Source organism: Lates calcarifer, linkage group LG7_1 (assembly GCF_001640805.2).
Source record: "Lates calcarifer isolate ASB-BC8 linkage group LG7_1, TLL_Latcal_v3, whole genome shotgun sequence".
In the NCBI taxonomy this organism is placed as follows: Eukaryota; Metazoa; Chordata; class Actinopteri; family Centropomidae; genus Lates; species Lates calcarifer.
In genome coordinates, this window is record NC_066839.1 from 2,148,064 (window position 1) to 2,164,253 (window position 16,190).

General features: G+C 43.0%; 1 protein-coding gene across 1 annotated transcript in view; it reads right to left on the minus strand.

Moving 5' to 3' along the window:
• LOC108872450 (serine/threonine-protein kinase D3) overlaps nucleotides 1-16,190 on the minus strand; it is a 28,237-nt gene that overhangs the window by 11,332 nt on the left and 715 nt on the right. Inside the window, exons 2-4 of the mRNA XM_018660122.2 lie at nucleotides 14,229-14,927; nucleotides 2,290-2,428; nucleotides 957-1,088 (exon numbers count right to left, since the gene is read on the minus strand). Of these exons, the coding sequence (XP_018515638.1) occupies nucleotides 957-1,088; nucleotides 2,290-2,428; nucleotides 14,229-14,534 (577 nt within the window). The 5' untranslated portion in view covers nucleotides 14,535-14,927. The remainder of the gene's footprint in view (nucleotides 1-956; nucleotides 1,089-2,289; nucleotides 2,429-14,228; nucleotides 14,928-16,190) is intronic.

Consider the following 16,190-nt stretch of genomic DNA (forward strand, 5'->3'; position numbering starts at 1 on the left):
CCTGCTGCTGCACAGCTTTGATTCAGGCCTGAAAACCAGTGTGTGAAAACCTGGACGTGTGCCCGCCCCTGGGCCTCGATCCGAGGCGACGACTCGGTCAGCGTGGACGTGGCAGAAATCAAAGCAGAGGCTGAGAAGTCGCCGCACACACAGCAACAATAAAACCTGATCAGACGTATTAAAACAAACATGACTTCACACTGAGTCAGTCCAAGAAGGAGAAGTTTTTCTAGTTTTATACGATTAAAGATCAATTTCCAGTTATTCAATCGTTCAGCGACAGAGGGAGGTGACGAGCTGCTCGCTCTTCGTCTGTTACGCTCATTAAAATCTGATTTCTCTAACGTCACCACAGAAACACTGGCAGCGAACATCACTTCCTCTCGTAAAGTTTAATTGACAGGAAGCTCGTCTGATTTGATTTAAATACCCAGATATCCTGACGATCCCTTTGGTTATCTGACCTGCCAAACACCTGTTTGATTTACACACAACATGTTTCTGTATTTCTGTAGCCGCTGCAGAGATTTCTTTGGACGTGTTAATTAAACTGATCTCCAGGTAAAAACGTGCATAAAATACTCAGATACTAATATGATGGGCTTCATATTATAGACTGAACTGAATCATCATTGGACACATGCTCTGAGCTCTAAGGTGTCGCCCATTACATCAGTATACAAGTATTAATTATTACTATTAGTCAGTGCTCAGGTTCAGTCGGAGACGTTAGAGACCATGAACCAGGTCAATTACATCTCAGCAGGACTTAGAATAACTCGGCTCTCAGATCTCGATCAGACAGCTGCAGCTGATTCAGACTGAGAGCCTGTGAGTACGAGATCCTCCCAGCATGCACCGTGACTGCAGCTGTAAACCACAGCGGCACAGAGTCATCGTGACGTGCTGTGACCTGATGTAAACGCAGCAAGGTACTAAAACCTCAAACCTCGTACCTTCACATTTGAGGCCCTGTCTGACGAGTCCCCACAGCATCTCCCCGCAGTCGTCGCAGAAAGCCGGGGCCTTGTAGGAGTGAACGTAGAGCGTGTGAGGTCGGATCTGGAAATCCTCGGCCGTGGCCAGAGCTGAAACAAATAAACACGGAGCAACGAGTTTAAATAAATCACAATCTGATTTGGTTTGGTTCATGTTTTGTCTTTGTCTGTGCAGCTCTGCTTTCATTTTATAAAACTATTCTTTAGTGAAAAAATTAGGAACATCCCAGTCAAGATTTGTTGTCCCTGATTTTTGTTTTACTGTGTTTGAGGTCAAACATCGGGGGAACACCAGGTCAGGTGTCCTGGGTCCTGGATCAAGCGACAGCCCCTCTAACTGTTAAATAACCTCCTGGAATAATTTGTCAGAAACAAATCTTTTATTTAGTATTTATGAGTCAAATAAAAGCTTAAGTTTTTGGGGGTGAAGGGGCCTTTGGAGTCATGCTGTCCAGAGCACGGTGGAGGGTCTGATTTCAGGTTTAGGCAGGATCCTCATGTGGCAGTAACTGGTTTATCGTGTTCTTGTTGTCACATTTATCCTCAGTGCTCTGGTAACAAAGGTTAGAGTCGACAGTGACAGTAATAAAGAAATAAAGCAGCAGAGATCTGCAGCGTTTTGCAGCAGCAGCAGGAGGAGGTGGAGGAGGAAGTGGTCGTGGGTTCGAGCCTGATGCGGTTCGAAGCTGCGACTTTTGTTTTCTTCCTCCCGTGTAATTTAAACCTGCCGCTGCTCGGCGTCTGGGTGCTGAGCTGTTGAGGTGTCAGTTTTAGTTGTTACAGCCCAACCTGTCAACACGACGCAGGAAATGACAATCCTATACACAATATTATGGTTAGAGCGCGCAGGGTGATCCGGGGCGACGCTGCGGTGGAGGAAACGAGATCTGAGCTCAGAGCTGGATTAACGACAGAGAGGAAGCCGAGACAACACAAATAAAATATAATATGAGAGGTGATTTAAAACTTGTGGCTTTGAGGCTGAAGAAACTGACACAGGTTCAAACCTGTGCTGCCAAATTAATGATTCATTCATTCATTATAATGCCACTAATAATGTTTCTACTGATAAAACATCAACAAAACAAATTAAATTGTGCAAATGTGATTTATTTCAACCCAAACTCAAGGAGCTGGATGATATTTGTCTGCCAGACCGGTTCAAAGTCTCAGCTGCTACCGAACGACATTAAGATGCAGATTTATAGATTATTTATAATAAAAAAGTAGATTAGATAATTCAGTCCACAAAAATAATATTCAACAGTGGAAATGAGCGTCAGCTTCTTACCGGAGAGAACCACCTCGACCAGGTCGCCCTCGTGGATCTCCTCTGCAGAGGTCAGCCGCTGCAGGATGTTGTCCGAGTTCAGGTCATGACGGAAGAGCAGGATCTTGTCGTACATCCCGAAAAACCCACATTCAGGGAACTGAGGAGGAGGAAGAGGAGGAGGAGGAAGAGGAGGTCAGTAAAAGTTCTCGTCAAAGCTGTGCTGAGATAAAAAGGAGTAAGTTCCTGGTAACTTCAGAAATCTACCTGAAGGTGGCGCCGGAGAAAAGATTCACATTCATTCAGTGTTATAGACATTTACATTTGTTAAAGGCCTCGTGAACAAGGCACCGCTCCAACTTCCTGACCTTTGACCCCATTAGTTAAAATATCTCGATTTTCCTTTTCTTGACCTTCATCACAGTCTGAGCTTCCTGTACACACACTCATCAGACACATCCTCGCTGTAAATTCATCCAAACTTCTTAGAGTGAAGTGAAGCTGGTGTTCTGCTGTTGGCGGTGGGAACGCTGCCTGACACGTCACCGCAAAAACTCCCATAGGTGTTTAACCACCCACAGGACCCCTAAAATCCCCTGAAGGCCCACTAAACCCCCTGAGGGACTTCTGGGACCACTTAAAGGACAACTAAAACCTCCAAGACCCCATGAATCTTCTAAACCTCTGGAACCTTCTCATTGAACCACCAAAAGACAAGCTAGCATTTACTGACAGCCTGCATGAGATGCGTTTAGGGGACAGCTGTAATTCATAGCTTCTGGGTTACACTCTCCCCCTCTGAACTGAACGAGTCTCTGTGCGTGCACATCGGCCGCCCACCTCCACAAGTAAGTTCTCACCCTGTGGGAAACGCAGAGTTAACCATTACCTAACCTTTTCATATGAGGAACACATGATGTGTGATGAATCTAATTCAGAGAAATACCACACTGGGAAACTACCAGCAAACAGCACTGTAGAAATATTCTGACTGCAGCAGCTGAATCAGTTTCCACTTCAGAAACAGCCAACCACCGTTTACAGTCTGTTTTTAAAAATCTGATTTTCTGGTTAAAAACTCTGCCAGCTGCTACAGTTGTTGTTGTTGTTGTTGTTTTTCCCAGCAGCTACGCCCGTTTCACGATTTATAAGGAACCTTAAAAAACATGTGAGCTCAGGTTCAAGTCTGGGTCAGTGTCCTTTCTGCATGAGGCCGACAGTTTGGACTGTTTTGATAAAATCTGCTGGTCAAATGTAATCTGTGCTGAAGCAGCTGCAAGTAGAGGAGAAGAAGTCTGCGCTGTTTTTTCTCTTAATGAACTAAAACAGTAAAGCATGGTTTTAAAAAATGCCATGGGTTTGGTCTTTTAAGAATCGGTCTCACTCGTTTTGACCTTGGTTGAATCATTAAACCTACCTGAGAGCTTTTAAATGCATCATAAATTTATGTTGCTTGGTAAAATTTTAAATCAGTGCAACCTGACAAAACAAATCCAAAACTGTTCTTCAGTTTTCAATGAACCTAAAACCTGCTGAAAGCTGAGCTCAGGAGTGTATGCTGTCGTAGCACGGTGAGTGGTGTGTGTTGTTGTGTAGTGGATCTGGGGTTCGGCAGCCTCTGCAGCGTCTGCAGGTGGAGCAGCTTCCTGCCCCCGAGCTGCTCTCAGTTAGCAGGATGTTAGCAGGATGTTAGCAGTGTGCAGGTAGCACGCAGCATGGATCCTGCAGCGCTCACTGACAGCGGCAGGAAACTCAACCAACAGGTGACGATGCTGGGATCGCGTTAAGATGCACCACACACACACACACACACACACACACACACACACACACACACAGAAGGTCTGTCATGAATTATGGCTGAGGTCCTGTCACCGACACCCTGCAGTCATTAACCACGTGGCTACACACCGCCGCTCAAACAAACAGACGATGACAGACAGAGACTCAGGGAACAGTCGCTCGGTTAGTTCTGTCCTGAAGCTGCAGCTGAGGACGAGCTCAGAGGACGACCTGTGACCGTCTCTGTCAAACTAAAGCCCAGACATTATGAGCAGACATGCGAACGGCTCCAAGTTCTCCACATGATGCTTTGTCTTTGTGATCGTCTGCGTCTGCCTGGCTCTTTGTGGTTGTTTTTCTCTGGTTAATACAACATCTGATAATTTATGAACTAAATAAGCAACTGTTTAACTCGACTTTAAATTTGATTTTGAATTTGATTCTCATCTGATCAAGGAAGAAGGAAATGAATCATAATTTTTATCAGATGACTTATTTGAGAAGATGTTGGCGTATGCAGGAAAGATTAAACAACCTCAAACCTTTTTCTAGTAAATTTCACCATCAGTGGTGAAATGAGAACGTGTTCAGCTCTAATGCAAAGTTCTGTTGATTTCTGAAATTAAAATAAGTAAATACAACATTTTAAAAATGTCAGCTCTTCTTCTCATCCTGCAGCAGCTGTGAAACCAGGACTAAACCGGAAGCTGAGAGAGAAATCCTCCATGAGGACTGGGTGAAAACACCTCTGGTTTCAGCCGCACTGACGACACGTTTGGGCTGCGTCCAATCACGTTAGTGCCGCTCGTCAGCTGCTGCCTCCTCTGAGGTGAGCGGAGGAACGCACCAAAGAGTTCAGTTAATGGACAAGAGTGTGTGTTTAATACACACTGATCCCCTCTTTATGGTTTAATCCTCCATTAACCAGGCTTAACCTCCACACACACACAATCCCTTTCACATTCTCTAACTCTTCACCGACGCCCTCACCAAACTGAAACCAGATTTTTGACGACGCCACAGCCTCGTGGTCGTCAGGGTCGCTGAGGCCAAAACCTCCAGGCCCCCTCTGCGACCTTTAAACTCTGTAGCAGGAGCTGGAGCGAGGAGGGGGCCGCAAGGTCTCGTCCTCCGACGCCATGCCATCATTTACAGAGTCAGGGGGCGGGGAGGGGTTTCCACCACCTCTTAATCCGCCATTATCAGAAAGACTAAGTGTTCATGGAGCCCAGTAATCCTGGTTCAAAACGGGAGGACGACAAACTGAACATCCGGCCCACGAACGGATACACAAACACAACGCAACTGTATCATAAAGGAGGGAGACGATGTCCCTGAGGGAGGTGGTGTTAATTTAACATTACCTAACCCTGGTTAGTGATTTTAACCCAGAGCGTATGTGAGCAACGTTTCACCCCCACCTCGTTAATAATTACATCCACAATTACCTTTTGTTTTTCAGCGAAGTGGCTGCCTCTTCCTGTGGTTTTAAATCCCACCCAGAACAACATCCTTGTATTTTAAAAGGGATTTTTTTTCTGCAGGAAGAGCTTCTACTTTGTCTATCGGCTGTTTCTACAAACCTGGAAACCTCTAGGTTTATCTGGGATGTGCTGAGACCAGCTGGTATTCTCTCTCACACTGTGATTTTTAGCTGACACTGGCATCATTAAAAGAAGCCAAATTACTTTTTAGGAGCTCCTGTTTGCAGTGTAACCATGAATGTACAAACACCCATCACTGGATGACTGTGATACTGAAGAAAACCTAAAAATGTGATGAGGTTCTGAAGCCTCTTTGTTCTGTGCTTTCTATGTGAACTTGTTGGAGATAATAACATCTTCAGGAAGAGTAAATCACACTGTTTCAAGCCTGTTTGTTAAGACTGGACTGAGTTATGACTCTGAGAGGAAAGAGTCCGATCTTTGAGATTTCTGACAGAGTGTTTGCCTCCACCCCTCCTCCAGAGGCTTTTGTCTGTCTCTTTTGTCCATTACAGACCATATCCTGTCATTTCCTGCTGGTTAAAACACCGCCCGGAACAATGAGTTAAATTACAAAGGTGCGCAGTGAAGGTTTAATTCCCAGCTCCCCCTGTTATGTTAATCCCATCTGAATGGAGCTTAAGAGTCCACAGCCGAGCTCGCAGCTCCACAGAGGTGCTCTGAGCTAAATGCTCCAGACGTTTGATTCCAGTTCTACTGTAGCTCTGTTTTAGATTTTAGTCTTGAGTCCTGAAATCAAAAGTCCACGAGTTTCAGTCAGTTTTTAGTTGACTGGAACTGTGAACATCAATCTGCCAGTGACTTTTGTCCCTAATGATCACAGTAATTATCTCTCCTGTCTCCTGTCTCATGTGTCTTTTACAGCAGCTTATCATTTCACTTTCTTTTTTTTAATAAAAACATCTGGACCGGCAGCGATGTGAAGAGCACAAACAGATAAAACGTCCGTTATCTTCCGCTGCAGGACGCTAAGAGCCTTTCTGCTCCAATAAAACTCTTCAGCTCCTTCACTGCACATGTGCAATTAGCCCCCCCGGAGGGAGACGGCGCTAAAAACAGGGATGATGGGAAATATGAAGGTAAACAAGCCGTGCTCCTCCTGTTCTCCCCGCATCCGCTCGCTCTGACACCTTCGCTCGGGGAAACAACAGGAAGCAGCGGCTGAGTGGGTCAAGGTTGTCGGAGTGGGCGAGTGTTTGTGTGGGAGTTTCATTCATGCACTTGTTAAACGGCGAGTAAACGACTGAAAACCACACACACACACACACACACACACACATCAGTAATGTGAGGGTTTAATTGGTTTAAAGGTTGTGAAAACAAAAAGCTGAATTCCTCTTGATGTTTCTGTCTGTCCTGGTTTCTGTCCGTTCTTTGACGTTTTATTCGTCAACATCTACCGGCTCTGACTGAGAGTCAGGACAGTTACTGTGCTGATTTCATTCAGTTCTTACTTTGAACTTTCTGTTTCCTAAAAACCTTCTGGAGCCGAAATGATCAGTCGATTCCTCGATGAGTCGACCGACAGAAAAACAATCAGCAGCTCTTCTGATCATCAAACAAACTCTGATTTCAGCCTCTCAAATAAAAGAATTTCCTGCTTTTCTCTGTCATATAAAATTTAAATCAAATGAAACTAAATACTTTTGATATCTGGACTTTCTGTTCAAATAAAACAAGACGTCACATTCAGCTCAGTGAAGCTGTGACAGGCATGAAAATAATCATTACAAACTTTTATTCAACCACACTGGAAAACATTTTTGAAGAGCATGTACTTTCTGACTTTCAGTGTTGAATAAATCAGTGAGTGCGATAAGAACAGCTCGTAATCCTGAAACAAACCTCGACTGGACAACAACAGTATTCCTTACTGTTGTTGTTTGGCTGATTTTTTTTTTTTACTTTATTAGAAGATAAGACTCAATAACAGACAAAAATAGCTTCATGAGAAGATACTCATGCAGTTTATAATGTGGCTGTGCAGTGATGAGACACCTCCACACTTACTTTAACACCTCAGGAGCAACTGGTCACCTCAGTGTCCGCTAACAGCAGCGATAGCCTCAGACAAATTCATCCTGGTTAAATTGTGACACTGTGATTTTGTTTTCTGTCGTCATTATTCGTCTTTTGTCTGTAATTTCTGCTTGTGTTTCTCTTTGTTCAGTGTGTACCGCTCTGTTTGTCTTAGTTACTGTGTCCTGCACTAATCATAAAAACAATATGACAGAATCTGAAGCTACCTTTGTCTATACAACGTTGTTTTCCACAGTCCAGCCTGATGTCTTCAAATGTTTTGTCTTATCGGATCTAAAAGTCAAAATCAGTTTACCATCACATATGACAGAAAGCATCAAATTCTCACATTTATGGTGCATGAAACCCTGAAACACACACACACATATACACACACACACACACACACATGACGGTGCTTCATGTTCGACATCTGTCACCCTGACCACAACAACATCCTCCCTCCTCAGAGACCTCAGTGTGTGTTTGTGTTTTAAAGTGACCTCAGCGTTTCCTCTGGATTCATTCACGACCACACAGAACAAAAAGTTTCTCCTTTGCCACAGAAACTCAACACACCAACACTTAAAGAGGCTTTTTTTTTTTTTTTCGATTTTAGAAATCTGTCCACGCTGGTTTGAGCTGTGAGATTTCATTGATGAAAACCAGATTGAATCTTTTACTTTAGGTGTTTTGGTCCGTACTGGACACAACATTAACAAATTATACATCAACTGAAAGCTCTAAGTTCCATGATTCTATCTGTGAAAGCATGTTAAGATCCTCACATCACTGCAGCAACTCAGACTGCTGACTTTAAAGTGTTTCCCACACAAAAATACAACACATTTTAGATTCCCTGTTTTATGCCAAAAAATAGGCGCGGCAAAAAAACGTTATAGTTATGCCATGTTTGTCCCTCTGTAACTTTGGTTCAGCATCTCTTCTACTCATTCTGAGTCTCTGGTTGTAAAATATAAAGAGTTACCTTTCAAAAGAGACCAAGGTCATGACTACAATCAAAACGGTTGAAGGACAGGAACCTTTTTATTTTGGTAACACGTTAAGAAACGACAGCTGTTAACTAATGGAGCTATAAATGGAATGAAAAGGGGGAAAAACATTATTTTGGTTTAAGACCTTTATTGTAATTAACCAGCAGTTGAACCAGTACAGGGAATAAAACAGGGAACTAAAACTAACAGCACATCTGCTGCATGAAGCCACACAGGAAGAGAAGCATTTTGCCGTAATATAACAGGAGTTTGTTTGAAGGATGTTTGCAGAACCTTTGAGAAAGTTTAATCGGTTTGTGGTAATAACAAACAGATTACTGATCCAAGACTGGTCATAAAAATGTTTTTAAAAATCTGACGTAAGGTCCTTTAAATGCCCTTTAAAGTTGACCCATCTCACACCACAGTGACAGTTTAGATGCAAATGAGCATCAGATAACCTGGATCAGATTTGATCTGTTAGATGAAATGAAATAAACATTGAAACCCAAAACCAGTTTCCTGTTTCTGATCAGGTGACGGAAACAAACCCACTTCCTGGTTCTTATCGGAGAGTCGGGTACAGTCGTTGGTGCAGATGAAGGAGGAGGGCTAGAGGTCACGTATGTGTCGACATTTAACGGCTGCATGTCGGCTTCTCAGTTTGACGTGTTTTCAATGTGACCTTTGCGCTTCGATTCAGAAACGCATCAGTCTTTCATGCCCTGAACTCAGACTTACAGGCACACAACAACTGCTTCTAAAGTAATCCTTCAGTTTACCTGTGTTTGTCTTGCTCAGGTCCAAACAAGCAGGCATAAAAAGCAGGACATACGTCCCTGTAGTTTAAATAATTTAAATGACAGCCACAAATCTCCTTATCAAAACTTCCTGCTGAAGACAGACGAGGTTCTGAGAGATAAATCAGGCACCTGATGTGATCTCAAGCATTTACACATCTAAAGACATAATTACAGATGCAAACCGAGTCTCGTCACACGTGTACAAAGCTGTAATTCATAACTGACAACGATGAAGTGATTTCACACATCTGCTTCATGTTAACGACACACAAACGATAAAATGACAGTAAATCACTGCAGAAATCCCCTTATCTTATCGAGTCATTTCACGACTAAAATGAGTCCACACTTTCTAATGGAGAAAAGACATTTCAACCTTCCTCTCAGACAGTTTATCTTTAAAGCTGCTCTGGTTAATATTTTATACTAAGCTCATTGTTTTGATTCAGTACTCAAAAAGCAGTAAATGAATGTAACCTCTAGTGGCCATTAGAGGAACTGCAGCTCGAGCCTCGTTAAGACTTCGTAGATGTGGTGCATTAACTCATTTTCCTCAACAGTTTAGAGAAAGAAAAGAGACTAAAAGTGATTTTATAACACAATTTAGGTTCAGACAGCAGCTGTGAGTGATGTTCAGGATCAGAGTTCACTTGGAAACTTGCTGCCTTTCCAGGGATTTTACTTTATTTATTTATCTAACGAGACGGCAGATGGAGTTTGAAAAGTTAAGCCGGGGTTTTAAAAAGTTAAAAGAGAGCGAGTGAAAGTCAGACAGACGCCATTAATGTTCATTAACTCAACTTTGTTACGCAAAAGAAAATAAATGACAGAAGTAATCCTCCTCACTTAACGTTAAATCACATTAAACAGCAATTAAGATAAATCCAGCACTTCCTGCATTTATTATACTACTTTCATCCATTCTGTACCAATTACCTGTCTTTTTTTCTTTCATTCACATTTTGTCATTCATGTACTTCACTTTTAAAACACTTAAAATAGGTTTTGTCATTATTTTCTTCTTCTTATTCAGTTTTTCTTGCTGGTTACTTGTAAAACATTTTAATCAATATAGGATCATATAATTTATAAATATTTAACATTAACGAGTGAAAATGAGAAACACGGAAAGAGGAATATGGATATTTTCCTATAACACAGGAGTCCAAAAAACACAACACACCATGTAAACTGCTGAAAATAAAATTCACCAAAATGACCTGAACATGAGGTGATTATTTTGGTTTTTTGTTTGAAATAGTTTTGATATAGAGCTAATATATTAGCTCAGTGCAGATATATAAATTATATCACCACTGTAGATTTTATTTATCAGCATATTTGTCACAATTGTTCATAATATAACAATGTTAATAAATAAAAAACATACTTCAGGGAACCTCATCAAACATGTTAATTTATGTGATGGGCTGTGCAGAGAAAATTAATCCTGGTTCGTTCTCGACCATTAAAAGAGTCAGACAAAGCCTGTTTTTGCCAAATGGTTAAAATAAATTAAAGACATTTGTTTTTAACTTTATTATTGCTTTGATTTTTTTTTCTCTAGAGACTGAATAATTTTTCTTCTTGTTTGTGAGTAAAAATGAAGGATTTTTGCTCAGTTAACTTTCAGCAGTTTGATAAACAGGAGCCCTGGTTGTTCAGGTATTTAGTTAAATGAGAGTGAAGGAACTCGTTCACTTTAAAAAAACAGCTTTTTTCTTTAGCATTTAGGATAAACAAAACAACAACAACAACAGCCACAAATAAAACTCCATCAGTTGTCATTAAAAGCCTGAAAATGACCACAGCTGGAGTTAGGAGGTTTCAGACTCTGTCAGAGTATTTAAAAGCTCTGTGGGTGGGTTGAGCGACCATTAAAACACTGACATCTCTCTTCTCTACCTGAACCACCACCTGGCCTTGGTAACCATGGAAACCAGCAGAGTGGAGGACACAGGTCGCTCACAGAGAGACAGGCAGCCGTTACAGATTCATTTGGTTTTTCCCTTCCATTTGCCGTTTCTTTATTTGCAGTCATTTATCTCATCGAGTCTCTAACTTTATCTGTTTGGTGCCGGAGCCTCGAGAAAACAGAGAGTTGAAATGTGCAGTTAAACCGACACCATGAGCTGAAGAGCTGCAGGTGATCGTCGTCCTCTGTGGCTCCAACATGAACTCATTCAGAGTCGCTGCTGATATCGAACACATCAGAGTTTTCTCTCTGTCTGCAGACAAGGGGGGTGGGGGAGGTTGGTTGGTGTGGCGACCTACAAGGGAGGGGAACTTCCCTCCTTCCCTGCCACCCCCCTCCCCCTTCCTCCCTCCTACGAACACAGCCGCAGCAGAGAGGTGACATAACGGCAGTAAATCAGACCTGAAGCTTCCATCCACCCTCAGACGGAGCTCACGGCTCCACGATGTGGACACAAAGGGAGGAAAAAGAAAACTCCAGTGATCCTGTCAACCTGGAAATTCTTAACTTCCACCGTGTCGTCACACTGCGGGTTTTAGGGCAGTTAAGAAAATTAGCAGGTAGCTGTGATATTTGCATAATCTGCCTGACATCACCACGTCTGACCGAGGCTGAAAATCTCCTGTTACTGCACAAAGCAGCAAATAAAAACCATTTGACTGCACTTTAAACAACTTAGTGTTCATCTGTGACGGATTAAACACCAGGACTGATCCATACAGCTCTGAAAAACTGATCTGTGATCACCTGCTGTTGGACAACAGCATGACTAACCTGACTGAAGAAAGTCAGACAACACAAACTTCAGCCTGACTGTGACAGGATGCTTCCAACATCAGGCCTGAATATGAACATCGGGAACAGAGAACAGGCCTCGTAGTGTGATGTGGTGTCCTGGATGACCCACGACAACCAAACAAAAAGTCTAACATGTCAGAATCTTTGGTGTCTCAACAACATCTTTACAATTTCTTAAACCTCCTCCTCAGTGACTTGCACAGACATGAACGACAACTGGTAACAGTGAAACTTGACTCAAAGGCCGAATGTTTTGGGTCCAGGACCTGAGTGGCTGGTCCTCGGTTCGACTCCCGGCCGGCCGGACCTTTCGCTGCCTGTCCTTCCTCTTTTTACTGTCCCTATCAAATAAAGGCTGAAAATACCCAAAAACTGGGTTGTGTAAGGGTGTATCAGTGGTTTACTCACTCAGTTTTGGTGTATTCTGTGATTTCACTTCCTCTAAACTTATTCTTTGTGGAAACTGTAAAACTTCTCTCTCATGAGAAAAGGTTTTCCAGGGTTTGGAGGCGTTTGTGTCTTTAACAACAGGACTCTGAGCCCAGGTTTATCTCACCCTGACTGGTTTATAAGAATCAGAGTGTGTTTATCTTCATCGAACGCAGCGAGTGAAACGAACCGACCACCCTGCTGCTTCTGCAACACAACACCCAGCTGTTCAAAGAGGAAATAAAGAGCGCTGACACAGCAACGACGACCAGGAAGTGACATTCCCCATGAGAAGAGTTTTCCTCTGCTGAGCCTGAAAACACATGGAGCAGTGACGAGACGAGACGGCGAGTGAAAGTGAGTGAAATATCTACACGACCACTGACTGTCCCCTCAGTCAATCAATCAATCAATGAATCAAACAGTGAATCAGTGAAAGGCTGGAAGAGAAACAACAGTGGGAGTAACTGGAAGAAGTTTTCAAATGAGAGCATCATCGGGTTTTTTCTGAAACAGGTGAACACACTTGGTTTACTGCAAACAGTGTGTGTGTGTGTGTGTGTGTGTGTAGGGCGGAGAAATGCATTTAGTGTGGTAAGCACAGGTGGTGTGTTCAGTGCAAGCGGTAAAACCAGTAGATGGTGAGAGATAAAAGTCGAGAGCGGATGCCTGAGCCAAACCAGAAGCACCAGAGTCAGCTCATGAAAACATGAAGTTACAGCAGCTTTTTATCAAAACTCTGTCCAATACACAGAGTCATGTGACCTTCATTTAGTCCCGAGTGATTCTGAATTATTGATCTGTGTGAATCTAAATGGAAAAAGTCCAAACTGAGGGTGTTTCCTGGTAGTTACAGCCCCGTCACACCACCAACACATCACCACAGACCCGGGGGTTCACTCGCAGTGAAAACTTTCAGGGAACAGAAACAGAGGAAGATAACTAGCATCTTATTAACTGTGTCGCAGCATCACATCTTATTATGAATAAATGTGCAACCCTGAGTACAAACTGTCAGCACAGTGCGGAGTCAGAATCAACTAAATCTCTGACTGACTACAGCTCATAATCACTGCTCCAACATCACACAACAGGAGGATGTTATAAACTCCACATACGTCGAGTGCTCGGGTGAAGGTTTTGACATGGAGCGCAGGAGGAGGAACTATTATTATTAGCTCAGAACTATTATTATCTTTGTAGAAGTTACATTTCAGGCTGAGCTGCTGTATTTGGACACTGAGTGTATTCTGCTCTTTTATATCCCCTAAAAATGAAAGCTATATTCATGTGTGCCTCATGTAAGCCCAGAGTTTTCCCCATTTATCCTCTACAGCTTTGTGCATTCACCTGGAGTCTGGAACTTCAAACCGGGAGCCCCCGGTCATTCTCACTGTCACAAAGTCTCAAATATTTAACCAGGCTGCAGGGATGAATTTCATGTGGTCACTCTCTGGTGTGACTGGACCTTCAGCTAAAGAGGAGAACTGTATCTCATGGACCTTTATCTCATAATCATGGGACAAGTATCTTAAAATTTTGAGATTTTTTCTCTGAAGACGACAAGAAAACACTTCCAACTTTTTGTAGCGTGAAAAAGAAAATCTCCTGGTGAAGCACACACACTGTCAGAGAACAGATCTGTAAGATTTACCTTCTGATCCACGATGGAGCAGACGAGCTCCCTGACGGCCGACAGCGAGTGGTCTCCGGGGTCGAGGGTCACCGTCTCCCTGGTGAGTCCGATCTGGAGCAGGAAGGAGACGCCCTGGATGGATCCCCGTGAGTTGGTGGGGCTGGGGGCCGTCTGGCTGCCGTTGGACAGCCGGCCGCAGAGGGTGGCGGGCGGGCTGGGCGACGGCGACGGGGTAGGCGGGGCTGCGTGCTGAGGGAGGACGGGGAAGGACCGAGGGGAGGCCGGCGGCAGCGGCGGCGGCGGTGGGCTGTTGTCGGCTGACATTGGCTGCTATCTGTGACGTCGTCCAGGTGGGAGAAAGGCCTCGCAGGTGAACGACATCCAAAACAAAACTAAACTAATAGAAAGCGTCTGGCTGCTCGGGTTTGTTCGTCGAGAGTTTTCTGCCTCCTCGTTTGTCTTGATTCACATTTCTCACCAGTAAAATCCTGCATGGAAAGTTTCCTCTCACTGCTGGGCATCTCTGAGGTAGAAAAAAGAATCAGTAGAATAAAAGCTGGGGATCCTGGGGAGTTCAACTGTAAAGAGTTTTCTAACACAGTTAAATCCTCAGGCCTCCTGCTGGATGAAAACTCCTGATCATGTTGTGAGCAGCGGTGGTGGGAAAACAAGCATGAAACGCTGCAGATCTGTAGTTTCTCTTCTCACTGGGAGCATCTGTAGAGAATAAAGACACCAGATTAAAGAATAATCCCCTCAGGTTCATCCCTCTGTCTGTGAAATCTGCTCAGAGCTCTGCAGTCCTCCAAACTTTAAAACACTGCACCAGCTCATGGAAGCAGGGGGTGTGAATACTTTTTTCTCCAAACACTCTGAAATGACCTGGTTTTCTGCATTAACTGATCATACAATGTGATCTGATCTTCACCTAAGTCACAAGAACAAACAAACACAATGTGCTTAAGATAATAAAACACAAAGAGCTCATTATAACTGGTTGAAGCTCGTCCTGTAGCTGTGGATCAGATCTGCACAGTGTTCAGGAGGAAGTTTGGACCCACATATTCTCAGTTTGTCGCCTCTGAGCTCAGTCCTCTGTAAACCTTTAGCTGTTACTCTGAGGCTCACTGAGATTTCTGCCAAAGAACTAAACCCTCTCCATTTATAGACAGTTGGTCTGACTGGACTGATGAACATCTAAACTCTCTGTAAACTTTTCCAGCTTTAAACAAATCAACCATTTCTGGTCGTTCTCTGAGATCTCTTTTTCACCAGGCCTGGCTCACATCAGCAGACACTTCCTCTGAATATCAACATCTAAATATTCAAGTGTTTTTTTAATAAGTTAAATCAGCTCTAATCCACTCCTACAGTCTGGTTTCATTAACTGGACTCCAGGTTTCTTTACTCCTCACTCTGGTTACCGTTTGTTTCTGTCACTGAACAGAACAACATGAAAATCTCTGTGTTATCAGATAAAACAGATCAGATTTATTCATTACTGTAACTCAGGTGAAGATCTTTTGTGTTAAAATATAAAACAACTAAATAATTTTTAAAAAATCACAGACACAAACAAAAAGGAGTTTCTGCAGATTAATATTATCATGTCACCACATCGCCTTAAAGCTCTGTCTCTGTTTACACCACACTTTGCTTTGTGTTAAGATTTAAATTCTCATTTCTAGAATTTCAACCCACAAACTTTAACGTTCGTTTGATCTCTGCCTGGAAATAAAAACCTTTTTCAGAGACAGACTCACAGATCCTGAACCTCAAACACCGATCAGTCGAACCCTGATGAGAATTCACAGAGGCCTGCAGCTGATCGTGGAGATAAACTGAGCCCGAAATTACATCACATCACAGATTTATATCAAGAATATTATATTACAGTTACTTCTGATTTCTGAAACAGCTGCAAAACATCTGCTGACAACAGATTAAAAACTCAGATTACAAAAATTAACACACAGGGTA